Source organism: Lissotriton helveticus, chromosome 7, assembly GCF_964261635.1.
Source record: "Lissotriton helveticus chromosome 7, aLisHel1.1, whole genome shotgun sequence".
Taxonomy (NCBI): Eukaryota; Metazoa; Chordata; class Amphibia; order Caudata; family Salamandridae; genus Lissotriton; species Lissotriton helveticus.
Genome location: NC_136068.1, coordinates 282,201,455 through 282,217,192, shown reverse-complemented (window position 1 = coordinate 282,217,192; position 15,738 = coordinate 282,201,455). Strand labels below are relative to the sequence as shown.

General features: G+C 48.6%; 1 protein-coding gene across 1 annotated transcript in view; it reads left to right on the top strand.

Annotated features, from left to right (window-relative positions):
• Positions 1–14,356, top strand: part of LOC144766739 (protein-glutamine gamma-glutamyltransferase 6-like) — an 88,448-nt gene extending 74,092 nt beyond the window's left edge. Inside the window, exon 13 of the mRNA XM_078650489.1 lies at positions 13,912–14,356. Coding sequence (XP_078506615.1) covers positions 13,912–14,062 — 151 coding nt within the window. The 3' untranslated portion in view covers positions 14,063–14,356. The remainder of the gene's footprint in view (positions 1–13,911) is intronic.
• Positions 14,357–15,738: the final 1,382 nt, after the last annotated feature.

The window sequence follows — 15,738 nt, the reverse complement described above, 5'->3', positions numbered from 1 at the left end:
TGGGTATGTAATAACTGGTATTGGTGTGTCTATGGTTTCGAAAATGATAGTGTGTATTTTAGAGTGGGTGTATTAAAGGTTATATTAGGGTATGAGGAGGTGCGTCAGATTATCAAGTGGATGATGTCATCAGTGATGTCATTTGAGATGTCATCAGTGATGTCATCAGTGATGTAACTGATCATGTCATGACTGATGTAATATGTGACGTCATCAGCAGTGCATTGCGGGGGCGCAAGTTATAGTTAGCTCAACTAACTATAGCGGCCAAATTTCTCTAGTTTTGTGGGAGTGAAATGTCCAACTAACTATAACGTCGCTGAAACCTGTGTTTTTTTCAATGAATTTCTAAGGTTTTTTAAATGCTAATTTCTCACTATAACGTCCCTGAAACCCATGTTTTTTTCAGTGAATTTCAAAGGTTTTTAAATACTAACTTCTAACTATGCCTACAGAGGTAGGACATAAGAAGAAAGAGGAAAAAAGTGCAGAAAGAAGCAAGAGCAATGCAGAAAGAGGCAACAGAAGTCCAGAAAGACGAAGAAAGGGGCAGAAAGAAGCAAGAGATATGCAGACAGAACCAACAGAGGTGCAGAAAGAGGCCTTGTTGCAAAGTCATCCTGTGCCCCCAACTTTTTGCTGACTGGTACTGGTGGTAACTGACTCTGACTAACCAGGCCCGGAACCAGTGCTATCCCGAAAGACACTTGGAATACAATAAAAATACCTACATACACTAGGGCACACTATGGGTTGGGGTACCCCTGTGATTGGCATGACATCTCCTGTAAGGCCCTAGTACATAATAGGGCAGAGGGATTAAAACTACCTCTAAGTCAGAGGTGCAGAAAGAAACGAGAGAAGTACAGAAAGAAGCAACAGAGGTGCCAAAACAGACAAGAGAGGTGTAGAAAGAAGTAACATAGGTGTTGAAAGAGGCAAGAGGACTGCAGAAAGAGGTAGGAGAGGTACACAAAGAGACAAGAGAGGTACAGAACGAGGGAGGTGGGTGTGGTGCGGCGGGGCCTAGGTGTAGGCCCTAGAGATGCTTGGAACAGATAACACGGGATACTATAGCTACACAGTTGGCCGGAACACCACGAGCGGTCTTCCGCCTGGTTATTTATACCCTCGGAGCGAGCCCACCCCGAGGGGTGTATGTATGCGTGTAGAGTAGATACATTGTCGGGGAGAGCCCGAGTGGCGCTCTACATCCCTCCTTTCTTTTAGTCCGATACCACCAACTCCACCACACTCATGGGGATGCACAGGCAAAGTCTCGGAGCCGTTGACTCGGGCCAGGGTTTGGCTGGAGGCTGTATCGCTGGCTTCGGCCACAGGGAGATGTCGTAACCCCAGCCGGGGTTCCATCGGCCAACTCGCCGTCCTCGGTCTGACTGGTCAACCGGGGACTGCCCCCTGTCCCATGGCCCAATGGCTGGGACAACTCCGCTGACGGACTCCACACAGTTGGTGACCCCGAGAGGGGTGTCATCGGTGCCAAGTCCTGATCTGCGACGGTCTCAGGGTCCGCCTCCGTCTCCGTACCCTTCTTGAAGCTGGACACGTTGCGGGTGACCAGTTGTTGTCCATTCCTGGCTGTCACCATCGTCCCTTTAATCCACTCTACAACCCATACCTCCGGCTCATAGGGTGTCCGAAACTTCCACCCGGGGTGTCGGTCTTTGATCACCACCGGGTCTCCCACCTTGAGCTTCAGCTCCTGCGCTCAACGAGCCTCGCTTGCCTTCCGGATCGTGGTTTCTCTTCTCCCCTGGACCGCCTCATCATCCCGTGCCGAGGGCACCCACGTTGGATCCGACGGAATGCTGTCTTGGGGGGCTCTCTTGAACAGTAGATAAGCGGGGGCACACTTAGTGGTGCTGTGGGGAGTTTGACGATATGCGCCTAGGAACTGATCAAGGGCTGTCTCCGGATCTTCCCCGCTGTCCACTGCAATGCGGAGCGCATGATTGATGGTTCTCATCAGTCTCTCTACCTCCCCGTTCGCCTGGGGCCACAATGGGGTGATCTTCCGGTTTCGTATTGTCAGATTTGCAAGGTAGTCCTGGAATTCTCGCCCCTGGAAGGGGGGTCCATTGTCGGACTTGATTTCTTTAGGCAGCCCCATCATGGCGAAGACGCAGTCCATAACTTTCTTTACTTGAGGGAAGGCTGTCGATGTGACGACCTCGACGACGGGAAACTTCGAGAACGAGTCGACTATGACTAGCATGTGACGACCGTCGGGGAAGCTTCCGAAGTCCACGCTCAAATGTGTCCACGGGGTACTGCACGGTCCCTCCGTGATCACCGGTGCTGGCGCTGGGTCTCCCCCAGCGATTGTGCAGGCATGGCATGAATGCACCATCTCGTTTACCATGGTGGCCATGGCCGGGAACCAGACTTTGTTCCTCAGCCTTGCCTTGGTCTTGGCCATTCCCTGGTGTCCCACATGGGCCAATGCGAGGATCCTCTTCTGTAAGCTCTCGGGGACCACGATGAGATGTCCCCTAAGGATGACTCCTTCTTCTCCCACACTTAGCCCATTCCTAACCTGCCACAACTGCTGACGTGTATGGCCGACCTCCTGCCGGAGGGTTGGCGCCCCATCCATAAAGTGAGCCCAGCTGTTGTTCTCCAGGGCTTCCCGGACCCGAGACAGAGTTGCGTCTTCCTGGGTGGCTTGGCCTAACTCCTTCAGCGTCATGGCCCTGGGGCATGCTGCCTGCACTACCATGTGGACGAACGCTTCCTCGTTGCAGCCGTCAGCCGGAGGGCGGGCTGGCACTGCCGAGTCCGGGTGTCGGGACAGGTAGTCTGCCGGATTGTGAGCCCCAGGGCGGAAGATGACCTTGAAATTATATCCTTGCAGCTGTACGGCCCACCATTCAATCCTTGGGGGAGGCAGCCGGGAGGATCCCGCAAACAGTGGAAGCAACGGCTTGTGGTCGGTCACAACATTGAACTCCTGTCCACACAGATATAAATGAAAATGCTGGCATGCCCACTTGATGGCCAGGGCTTCACGCTCGATCTGAGCGTACCGTGTCTCGTGTCGGTTAGGGCTTTGCTGGCATAGGCAACCGGCTTCCACACTTCCGGGCCATGTTCTTGCATGAGCACTGCCCCTAGGCCCACGGGGCTAGCATCAACAACTAGTTCCGTCTTTTGCTGTGGATGGAAGTACGCCATCACTGTTTTGTCGAGCAGGCTCGCCTTGATGTCCTGGAAGGCCTTGTTAGCCACAAGAGACCATTCCCACTTGTGGTCCTGGCGCGTGAGCGCCCGCAGGGGTTCTGACATTGCCGCCAAGTTGGGGATGAATCGGCCACAGTACATGGCCATGCCAAGAAAACTTTTCACCTCCATGGGATTTCGTGGGGTACTCTCCACACGGATGGCCTCGGCCTTCCTTGGATCCACCCGGAGTCCCTCGCGGGTGAAGGTGTAACCGAAAAAATCAATGCTTTCTTGGTAGAAGGAGCACTTAAACTTGTGTAGGGTCAGTCCGCAGTCTACCAGCCGTTGCAACATAGCCCTCAGTTGCGAGTGGTGTTCCTCAAGCATGTCTGAATACACCAGGATGTTGTCACTGAGGTTAATCACACCTCGCAGCCCTGACAGCACCTCTCGAATGGCTTTTTGGAATACTTCGGCTGCTGAGGATACGCCAAAACTGAGCCTCTGGTACCTGCGCAAACCCACGTGAGTTGAGAAGGTGGTGATGTACCGGCTGTCTGGCTCCAGCTCCAACTGATGGTATCCCGCATTAAGTTCTAGTTTTGAGAACCATTTCGCGCCATTCAGGTCGGCTACGATGTCATCCATAGTGGGGGTGATGTGCTGCTCTTGCTTTACCGCCATGTCAGGCAGCCTCATGTCGACACAGAGTCGAATCGCTTCTGGTTGCTTGGGCTTGGGCGCCACGACCAGCGGAGACACCCATGGTGTGGTCCCGGACACCTTCTCGATTACTCCCAGTTCTTTTAACTTTCGGAGTTCCTCCTCCACCTGTGGGCGTAGGTTGAAGGGCACACGCCGGTGCTGTAGTGCCACAGGCCACACAGAGGTGTCAATGTGGAGTCGGAACCTCTTCCCCTTTAGTTTACCCAAGCCTTGGAAGAATGCTGGGAATTCCTTCAACAGAGCTTCTGCATGGGACTCGTGCACCTGGTTCGCGAAGAAGACGAGTCCGAGGTCCTCCGCAGTGTGACAGCTGAGCAGAGTCCCCTTCTTTCCTTCGGTCACGTGAAATCTTGCCTCCGTGGAGTAGCTCCCACTCACAATGGTAGTCTGAATGATGCCCCGCAGCGGTAGTGGGTCTGTCCCTCCATATGTGTAGATTCTTGCATCGGATGGTGCGAGGGGAGGCCTCGGCGACAGTCTCTCATACTGATCAGAATCCATTACATTAACTGAGGCTCCAGTGTCGATGAGGGCCTGCACATCCGTGCCTTCGATGGAGATGGAGCACATGGGAGGTGGTCTTCGCCTGGTCCCCGATCGACTGACATACGACACGACGAATACCTCGTCATCGTCTTCGTACATAGGGCGCCTCTGTTGGCGAGTCCTGCCAGCCGAAGGCGCTCCCGTGAAGCGGGCGGTGCGTGGGCGGGCTCGAGCCGGCAGCGTCGAGTGGTCACAGCAGGCGGCAGCACACGGAGCGACACGGGTGTGCACCGCAGCTCTTCTTCATGTCGCAGGCAGGACCACGGGAGCAGGGCAGTCGCGGGTGGGCGCCGCGCGCTCCCCAATCGTGATACTGCAGGTAGGCGGGCATGCGTGTGGTGCAACCAGCCTCATTGCCAATGTGGTGCGGCGGGGCCTGGGTGGAACTAGGCCCTAGAGATGCTTGCAACAGATCATACGGGACACTATAGCTACACAGTTGGCCGGTAGACCACGAGCGGTCTTCCGCCTGTTTATTTATACCCTCGGAGCGAGCCCGTCCCGAGGGGTGTATGTATGCGTGTAGAGTAGATACATTGTCGGGGAGAGCCCGAGTGGCTCTCTACAGAGGGGTGCATAAAAAAGGAAGAGAAATGCAGAAAGAGGCAAAATAATTGCTCAAAGTAGCAACAGATGTGTGGAAAGAAGCAAGAGAAGTGCAGAAAGGGTCAAGTGTGGTGCAGAAAGAAGCAAGAGCAGTGCAGAAATTAGCAACAGAGGTGCAAAAGGAAGCAAAAGCGGTACAGAAAAAGGTAGAAGAGGTGTACAAAGAGGCAAGAGTGGTACAAAAAGAGGCAGGAGGGGTGCAGAAAGAAGGAAGAAAAGTGCAGGTAGAAGCACCATAGGTGCTGAAAGAGGCAACAGGACTGCAGAAAGAGGTAGGAGAGGTGCACAAAGAGACAAGAGAGGTACAGAAAGAGGGAGGACGGGTGCATAAAAAAGGAAGAGAAGTGCAGAAAGAGGCAAAATAATTGCTCAAAGAAGCAACAGAGGTGTGGAAAGAAGCAAGAGAAGTGCAGAGAGAGGCAAGTGAGGTACAGAAGCAGAGCAGTGCAGAAAGAACGAGAGGTGCAAAAAGAAGCAAGAGCAGTACAGAAAAAGGTGGAAGAGGTGCACAAAGAGTTAAGATAGGTACAGAAAGAGGCAGGAGAGGTGCAGAAAGACAGAAGAGAAGTACAGAAAGAAGCAACGGTGGTGCTGAGAGAGGCGCAAAGGGTGCAGAATGAGCAGGAGAAGTGCAGAAAGAACCATCAGAGGTACAGAAAGAGTCAAGAGGGGTGCACAAACAGGCAGGAAAGGTGCAGAAGGAAGCAAGAGAGGTATAGAAAGAGGCAACAGAGGTGCATAAAGATGCAAGAGAGGTGCAGAAACAAGCAAAAGAAGTGCAGAAAGAGGCAAGAGAATTGCTGAAAGAAGCAACAGAGGTGTACAAAGAAGCAATAGAAGTATAGAAACAGGCAAGTGAGATGCAGAAAGAAGCAAGAGCAGTGCAGAAAATGGCAAGATAACAGTAGAAATACACAAGAGGGATGCAAGAAAGGGAAGAAGGGTAAAGAAAGCAGCAAGAGAGGTGCAGAAAAAAGCAAGAGAAGTACAGAAATAGAAAAGAGGGGTTCAGAAAGAGGCCAGAGGGATGCGGAAAGAAGCAAGAGCAGTACAGAATGAACCAAAAGAGGTGCAAAAAGAGACAAGAGGAGTCCATAAAGAGGTCGGAAATGTACAGAAAGAGGCAGGTGGGGTGCAGAAAGAAGGAAGAGAAGTGCAGAAAGAGACAAGAGAGTTGTTGAAAGAAGAAACAGGTGTAGAACGAAGCAAAAGCAGTGCAGAAAGAACCAACAGAGGTACACAAAGAGGCAAGAGATGAGCAGAAAGAGGCAAGAGAGGTATAAAAGAAGCAAAAGAAGTGCAGAAAGAGGCAGGAGGGGTGCAGAAGGAAGCAAGTGAGGTGCAGAAAGAGGCAACAGAGGTGCTGAAAGAGGCACAAAGGGTGCAGAAGGAGCAAGAGAAGTAGAGAAAGAACCAACAGAGATATAGAAAGAGGTAAGAGAGGTGCAGAAACAGGCAGGAAAGGGGCAGAAAGAGAAAACAGGGGTACAGAAAGAGGCAAGAGAGGTACAGAAGTAGAAAAGAGGGGATGCAGAAAAAGGCAAGTGGGGTGCGGAAAGAAGCAAGAGCAGTACAGAATGAACCAATAGAATTGCAAAAAGAGGCAAGAGATGTGCAGAAAGAGGTAAGAGAGGTGCATAAAGAGGCAAGAGAGGTACAGAAAGAGGCAGGCGGGGTACAGAAAGAAGGAAGCGAAGTGCAGAAAGAGGCAAAAGAATTGCTGAAAGAAGCATCAGAGGTATAGTAAGAAGCAAGAGAAGTGCAGAAAGAGTCAAGTGTGGTGCAGAAAGAAGCAAGAGCAATGGAGAAATTACCAACAGAGGTGCAAAAAGAAGCAAGAGCGGTACAGAAAAAGGTAGAAGAGGTGCACAAAGAGGCATGAGAGGTGCAGAAAGAGGCAGGAGGGGTGCAGGAAGAAGGAGGAGAAGTGCAGAAAGAAGCAACAAAGGTGCTGAAAGAGGCAAGAGGACTGTAGAAAGAGGATGGAGAGGTGAACAAAGAGGCAAGAGAGCTACAGAAAGAGGGAGAAGGGGTTATGTTATGTTAAAATAGTTTTGTAAAGTGCTTGTACACCAGTTGGTTTCTTGGCGCCAATACTAGGAGGTGCTGGACCAGCGCAGTTATACATAGGCTTGGGTGAACAGCCAGGTTTTAAGGGATTTCCTGAACCTCAGTAGATCGGTGCTTAACCTGATTTCCAGGGGGGTGGAGTCCCACAGTCTCTGTGCCAGAATTGCGAACCTAGAGCCTCCTTGGCGCTTCAACTTGAAGGTCAGGATAGTCAGAAGTCGGAGATGAGCCGAGCGGAGGGTACGTGAGGAGGTATAGCGAGAGATAAGGCTGTCTATAAAGTTGGGGCCACAGCCATTCAGGGATTTGAACACCAGGCAGCTGATTTTGAAAGCACAACATTGGGAAATAGGAAGCCAATGCAGTTTTCTTAAGACAGGGGAGGCATGTTGTTTGTGAGTCAGTCTTGCTGCTTCGTTCTGCACCAGCTGTAGCCATTTTGTAGGGCCAAGTGGCATACCTAGGTAGATTATGAGCTATCACGACCTGGATCAGAGCTGCTTGGGGGAGTAGTCTGCTTATCTTCCTAATTTTACGCAACTGAGAGAAGCAAGTAGAGATCACAGTGTCAACATGGGTTATTAAGGAGAGGTCATTGTTTATGGTGACTGCTAAGCATTTTACTGAGGAGGAAGGAATTGGAGAGGGTCCTAAATAATTTGGCCAGTAGTGTGGGCCCCATTGATTGCGGGTGCCACCTGTCAGGACTAGTTCTGTCTTACCTGGGTCTAATTTTAGATGGTTGTGGTCCATCTAATGCCAAATGAATTGCATGGTACAGAAAGAAAGAAGAGAAGTGCAGAAAGAAGCAACAGAGGTGCTGAAAGAGGCACAAAGGGTGCAGAAAGAGCCAAGAGAACTGCAGAAAGAAACAACAGCGGTACAGAAAGAGGCAAGAGTGGTACAGAAAGAAGCAGGAGAGGTGCTGAAAGAGGCAAGAGAGATGCAGAAAGAAGCAAGAGAAGTGAAGAAAGAGGCAAGAGAATTGCTGAAAGAAGCAACAGAGGATTAGAAAGAAGCAAGAGAAGTACAGAAAGAGTCAATTGAGGTGCAGAAAGAAGCAAGAGCAATGCAGAAGGAACCAACAGAGGTGCTGAAAGAGGCAACAGAGGTGCTGAAGGAGGCACAAGACATGCAGAAAGAAGAAAGAAGAGTGCAGAAAGAAGCAACAGAGATGCTGCAAGAGGCACAAGGGGTGTAGAAAGAAGAAAGAGAAGTGCAGAAAGAAGCAACAGAGGTGCTGAAAGAGGCACGAAGGGTACAGAAAGAAGCAAGAGAAGTACAGAAAGAAGCAACAGAGGTGCAAAAAGAGACAAGAGGGGGTGCAGAACAAGGTAGAAGAGGTACAGAAAGAGGCAAGAGAGGTACAGAAAGAGGCAGGAGGGGTGCAGAAAGAAGGAAGGGAAGTGCAGAAAGAGACAAGAGAATTTGAAAAAGAAGCAACAGAGGTGCAGAAAGAAGCAAAAGAACTGCAGAAAGAGGCAAGAAAATTGTTGAAATAAGCAACAGAGGTGTAGAAAGAACCAAGAGAAGTGCAGAAAGAGACAAGTGAGGTGCAGAAAGAAGCAAGAGCAGTGCAGAGAGAACCAACAGAGGTGCAAAAAGAAGCAAGAGCGGTCCAGAAAAAGGTAGGAGAGGTGCACAAACAGACAAGAGAGGTACAGAAAAAGGCAGGAGGGGTGCAGAAAGAAGGAAGAGACGTGCAGAAAGAAGCAACAGAGCTGCTGAAAGAGGCCCAAAGGGTGCATAAGGAGCAAGAGATGTGCAGAAAAAAGCAATAGGGGTACAGAAAGAGGTTAGAGAGCTGCAGATTCAAGCAAGAAAGGTGCAGAAAGAGGGTACAGGGGTGCAGAAAGGCAAGAGATGTGAAGAAAGAGGGGAGAAGGTTGCAGAAAGAGGCAAGAGGGATGCATAAAGAAGCAAGTGAGATGCCGAAAGATGTAAGAGAGGTGCACAAACAAGCAAGAGAAGTGCATAAAGAAGCAAGGGAATTGCTGATGGAAGCAACAGAGTTGTTGAAAGAAGCAAGAGAAGTCAGAAAGAGGCAAGTGAGGTGCATAAATAATCAAGAGCAGTACAGAAAAATATAGAAGTGATGCACAAAGAGGCAAGAGAGGTACAGAAAGAGGCAGGAGGGGAGTAGAAAGAAGGAAGAGAAGTGCAGAAAGAAGCAACAGAGGTGCTGAAAGAGGCACCAAGGGTGCAGAAAGAGCAAGAGGAGTGCAGAAAGAATCGACAGAGGTACAGAAAGACACAACAGAGGTGCAGAAAGACGCAAGAGAGGTGCATGAACAATTAAGAGTGCTATATAAAGAAGCAAAAGTGATGTAGTAAGGGGGAAGTGGGGTGGAGAAGGAGGCAAGAGGGATACAGAAATAAACAAGAGAGGTACAGAAAGAGGGAAGAGGAGTGCAGGAAAGTTGGAAGAGTGATGTGAAAGAGGTATGAGGATTTCAGAAAGTAGCAACAGAAATGCAAATGAGGCAAGAGAGGCACAGAAAGAAGCAAAAGTGGTTTATATAACATTAGTACCAATTTAATACCCACATTTAGCAATAAGTAACAGGTGACCATTCTAGGTTTGTACAGTGCCTTCCACCACGGTGCAACACTTGTCGCTGCATTTTTGGCAACGTGTGAGCCGTTTGAGCTAGAAACAATTTTTTTTTTGTTCAAATCTGCAGATTTGTCAGTAGATGATGAATTATGTGGCAAATGCAGTAAATGTATAATTCTGCAAAAGTTGGTGCAGCCAAACAGTCACATAATTCCAGTGGCCCTGCTCATACCTCTGAGTAGATCCAGAAGTGCTCCTCAGTGGGTCCTTTTTTTTTGTCTCATTGAGTTCATAGTTTCGATTATATGGAAACAAGGAAGACTAAACCTGAGGTTACAACTCCACAACACAGACTTTCATACCACACAATTACTCTAATAACACATAATCCCACACTAAATACCAGATAGTTTCTATCCACACAATTTCACTGCACAACATACCACATAATTCCACTACACACAACCTACATCCACTCCACTAAAGCAAATATTGTTAAAACACTTTTACATTTACAACGCCAATAGCTCTAACTCTCACTATGCAAAACCTATTACATTCCAAATGCGTCTTTAACTAGTAGTCACTTTGCAGAGTAGCGGAGAAAGGGTGTTGGGCATCTGACCAACACTCAGGAATTCCACTGCGTAGGACTTACAGGAGGTACCAGGAGGGCTTCTTACCCCCCAAAGTCCCTCAGGAGTAAAGTGGACTTCATCCCCCATCCTGTAGTCTTCCAGGAAGCGCATTTTCAGAGTTATGAAGAAAGGGGGCGTGGCCTACGAAGACGTTTTAGTAATCTCACTGTGTGGGACTTACTGGAGGTAACAAGAGGGTTAGTTGACCCACAAGGACATCCTTGGGGGCCAACTACCTCTCCTATTAACTCCAGTAAGTTTCACAGAGCAGGATTGCTAAGTTTTCATAGCAGGCCACGCCCCTTTGTCCACCACTCTGAAAACGTGCTCCCTGTCGTACTCTTGGATATGGATTGATGTCCCCTTCGCTGCTGGGGGGCGGTTAAGGGCCAACTAGCCTACCTTTTACCTCCAGTAAACTCCACACAATGGAATTGCTGAGAGGTGGACACAGGACACACCCCATTCTCCGCCCCTCTGCAAATGCACCTCCTGTGCGCTCTTGGTTGGGGATGAAGTTCCCTTTCCTTCTGATGGTCCCTGTGGGCTAACTAGCCCTCCTGTTACCGCCATTAAGCCACATACAGCTGGTTTGCTGAAAGTTCTCAAAGTCCACGCCCCTTTTTACACCACTCTACAATCGCGGATCCTGGCACACTGCTGCTCGGGGGATGAGGTCCACTTAAGTCTTGAGGAGCTCAGGACGCACAAGGACCTCTGCAAATGCACCTCCTGTGCGCTCTTGGTTGGGGATGAAGTTCCCTTTCCTTCTGAGGGTCCCTGTGGGCTAACTAGCCCTCCTGTTACCGCCATTAAGCCACATACAGCTGGTTTGCTGAGAGTTCTCAAAGTCCACGCCCCTTTTTACACCACTCTGCAATCGCGGATCCTGGCACACTGCTGCTCGGGGATGAGGTCCACTTAAGTCTTGAGGAACTCAGGACACACAAGGACCTCATCGCCCCGCCAGCAATGCACCAAGAGGCACTCATGCAGAATGGTTTAAAAAGGGGCATGGCCTCATGCCACATCTCAGCAATCCCACTGTGTGGGGCTTACTGGACCTACCTGGTTGGCCCCTAAGGACCCATAGGACTCTAGGAGACTGCATCCCCCAATCAAAAACGCACCAGGAGGCGCGTTTGAAGAGTGGTGCAGTGAGGTGGCGGGGGCTCCGGTGAGATGCCATCTTCGGTTTTATTTAGAAGGGGGGCTGTGTAGCACTGCTTCTGTCAATATTTTTTGGGCCCTGGGGACGCCATCGCCCAGGGCTTGCGCCATATTTTTTTATTAAATAAAAAACAAGAAAGGGTCCCCTTCCCGAGGTTGATTATGGGCCCCGGGGACCCCATCCCCCGGGGCCTGGCCTCTTTGATGGGGATTGTGGAGGGAGCCTCAATGCCCCCACTGTCCCTACCGGCTCGCAGCCTCCTGCGGGAGCCGGAATTGCTATTGGGCAGGGGGAGCTGCTGACATGCAGCTCCCCTTGCTCAAAAGCAACCTGCTTCGCATTCATGAAGCGAGAGTAGGTTTTCTGCTCTCTCTTACATGAAGCAAAGCAGTGGCTACTGTGGCAGGGTGGGAGCCGTGCTCCTGGCCAGCCATACCAAACGACAATGGCCCGGGGTGGGCACCCCGGGACATTGCAGGAGCTGGCCCTGGGTGGTGGCTGTCCCGAGGGCCATCTAGGGCTCCAGGACGCCCCCTCCTAACTCTTTAAAGCCCCGGGAGGTGGTGGTCCCAGGGGCCCGGGAGTCCGCAATAGACCCCCATATGTAAATAATTAGTGCTCCGGGGAGGTGGTGGTCCCCGGGGCAGTGTGAGGGGGAAGAGGTCCCCCCACACTCCTCTAATTTGATTGGAGCCCCGGGAGGTGGTGGTCTCTGACGCTTGGGGGGCCACGAGGCCCCCACCCCTATTAAATCAAAGCTCCAAGGAGGTGGCAGTCCCCGGGGAAGCATGGGGGGGCAGGAGTCCCCCATAAATTTTTTCTAAAAAGGTCCGAGTAGGTGGTGGTGCCCAGGGCTGCGGGGGGCGCGTGCCCCCACAAATTATGAGCAAAACCCGGGAACTGGACGTCCCTGGGGCTGAGGGCCGGGCCCCCACACCATAATTATAAATTGCCCCGGGACCTGGCCCACCTGGGGGCTTATAGAAAACAAAATGTGGGACCCTGCACTTCATTTTTTTTCTGCCAAGATTCGCGCACCCAGCACAAATTCTGCTTATTTTGTTAGTTTTTTTAATGCTTTTTTGGGCCTGGGTGTCCTTGTGGGACCCTGTGATCGGGCCTAGGGGGTCAGGGTGTTTCTACCCGCCCCCTTTTCTTGTTTTTCAACTTTTTTCTACTACTGTCTTGTGACTCGGGTACAAAGTCACAAGATGGCTGCCAACACTTCCTGGTTTGGAGTGTTGGCAGCCAATCAAAATGAAACTCGTGCTCGGGAAGATTTGCGAATCCTCCTCGAAGATCATATATCGATATTTTTAGTTTTTTTATTTCTCAGGAACTGCTGAACAGATTTACACCATTTAAAAAAAAGAGTGCTTTCTGAACCAAGAGCTACCTCTTTGCCAAATTTGGTGTTATTCCGTTCAGCAGTTTGGGCTGTAGCCTGTTCCAAAATTCCTATGGACATTAACATGGGGAAAACGCCTTTTGGGACCCCTCTTTTGCCTCGGCTCCCGCTTGACGAATCACCCCCAAACTTTCAAGACAGGAGCTGACCTGAGCTGGTCGCGAAGATTAGTCAAACGGCGCCAAATATATTGGCAAAAGAAAAAATGTTTTTTTAATAGAAACTGGGTCCTAACCATAACTACCAGCTGGCGACCATATATTTGAATGAAGCCTATTTAGCTTTAAAGAAATTGGAATGCATTTAAAAAGAAACTTTTGAGTTTAATTTTTTAAGAGCAGGGAGTGCTACATGGTACCAGTCCCTGCTCTTAAAAGATATTTTTGAAACATTCTCAAATTGCAAGGGGTCCCAAGGGGGCCCCTTCCTATTTGTGCATGGATTACCACCACTTTTAAAATGGTGGTAAAGTATTACTGCTTGTGACCGGAATTTGGTTGCAAAACTTTTATACATACCATACCGATTTAGTATTTGGAAGGGACATGCCCCTTTCAAATACCGAATCACATAATTAAATTGCCATTTGGTATCAGGCTACTGAATCACATTTTGTACATCTGAAAAAGCATTTTTCCAATCACAAACTGCCCAATTCAGCTAATTGTGTTGTTTGCGACAGGAAAAATGCTTTGTATATCTTGCCCGTGGTTCTGTTATAAACTCAGGATAAATATTATAATAAAAACACTGGTTCTGGGCTGTGTGAATATGTGTATATGTATCATTTAAACATCATGGCATGGAAGCCTAGTGAAAGAATAACACATACATATAACTGGGCTCCCTTTCCCTTCTACCTTTCTTAGCAGAACATTGTGTTTGGGACTTGGCCTCAATACCCCACATGTTTGTCCCAGCAGCACTTAGTCAAGACCTCGTGTCATGGGTTCCAAACTGGGGCGCACCTGTTCTAAACTTGAGGTTTGTTTCTTCTTTTTTCCAGGCTGTCATTGAAGGCCAAACAGACCATGCATATCCACCTTGACTTCATCCCATACAAGAAGGGCGACAGACAGCTGCAGATCTACATCAAGTGTAACACGTTTTTGAACATGAAAGGGTTCCAGACCATCAGTGTGGCAGGGGCTTCATAACTGCATCAAGCTGAAGCTCAAGCGTGAATTCCAAGACACATTTATAGTGTAATAATCAGTGTGATGAAGCCCACTGTTCAGGAAACTCACTCAAGGCGAAATTAAGCATTGATTTAGAATAATGATAAATGCTCTATCTATTGATTACATATATTCTTATCATATCTAAATCAAATCTGCAGTCAGAAATAAATTGTGGCTGTGAACTGTTGATGAAGTATAAACATCCTTATTCGTTAATATAATCTTATGTTTTGATTCATAACTGTCAAATAAACTAAGAAATAGAATGGTCTTCTGTCTATGTACAGTAATACGGATAGATGCAGACTGTTTAGTCTGGAGAAAAAAGATGTGGAAGCAGTGAAGTGCACAGTGGTTTCACTGCTGCAAACAGTTATGAAAATGTCATGGTTCAGGGGCTGAGTAAGACGATTCGAGTACTTCTGGCTTTTGTGTACTTAAATTCTTTTTTGTTGTGCTGTGCTGTGACAAGATTGCATTGATGATTTATTGATTGCCTATATCACTTTATAACTTGTTGATTTCATCATAGTATTTATGACTGCCAAATAGGTGCACAGATTATTTACATTCATTACACATTTGTTGTAATATGTACCAGCACTACAGTTTAATTCTATATCTTGTGCTGCTAACACAAAGGAATAAGAGCATTAAGAATTTTGGCAGAAACAATATCTGCTGCATTCTACAATGTTTAAGGCAATATACTACTCATGCCAGGCTCCACTTCTGTCCCGTTCTTAGCCTCACTGCTGTAATGCGTGCTTTCATTGTATATGAACAACAGGCCCATGTCAATGTCTGTTAGGTCCTGCAAGGGCCGAGCCGTAGCTGTGGTGTAATCGGGAGGAGTGCTGGGATTTGCAGACCTGGAGATTTCTTGTCTAGGAGCACCTGACCATCGAGTATCACCTAGAGTGGAGCCCGTCCAGTGGGATAACATGTGGGGTGACACGTAATAAAGCCCATATTCTTAACCTGAATGAGGATATGTCAACAGTGGGACTCTTTTACAGTATCAAATTCTCATATCTCCATGACAGCCATCAAATTCTGAAACGCGAGTTTAGTGAGCGCCGAAAATACAAAGCTCCATGGCCAGCTAGATTTAAAAGCCCTGCCCCCTAGGAACCCTATACTATAATACAAAACAACCATATAAGGAATTGTCCATGTGGCTGCATTGAATATGTCCTTCTATGTGAAGAACTTATTGTGTACTGTTCTAGGAACATCTATCCCAGCTACCTTGATGATGATCAAATAAACCCACTGGTTAGCATTAGAAACAAAAGATTTCAAACATGAACCAGTTGGAACAAAATGAATAAATGGAACCTTTTTGGAGCAAAAAGCATCTTGCATCAGTAAGGAGTTTGAAAGGATTCTCTACACATCTAGTCAACAAAATATTTGCTCCTGATAATCGATGATTAGGAATCAATATTGGCTGAACAATGTCCTTGATTCTGGAGCAGAGAGGATGGAATCTTGGCAGTAAAGTATAGTAAAGTATAGTAGCTAGACCACACCTCCCTAGAAATCTCTAATCGACGGCGCTAATGCTGAATTTGAGAAGAAGACCCCCAACATTACGTCAAAAGGGCCATGGGAGATGCTGCTGTTCAAAAATTTCTGTTTGTCACAAA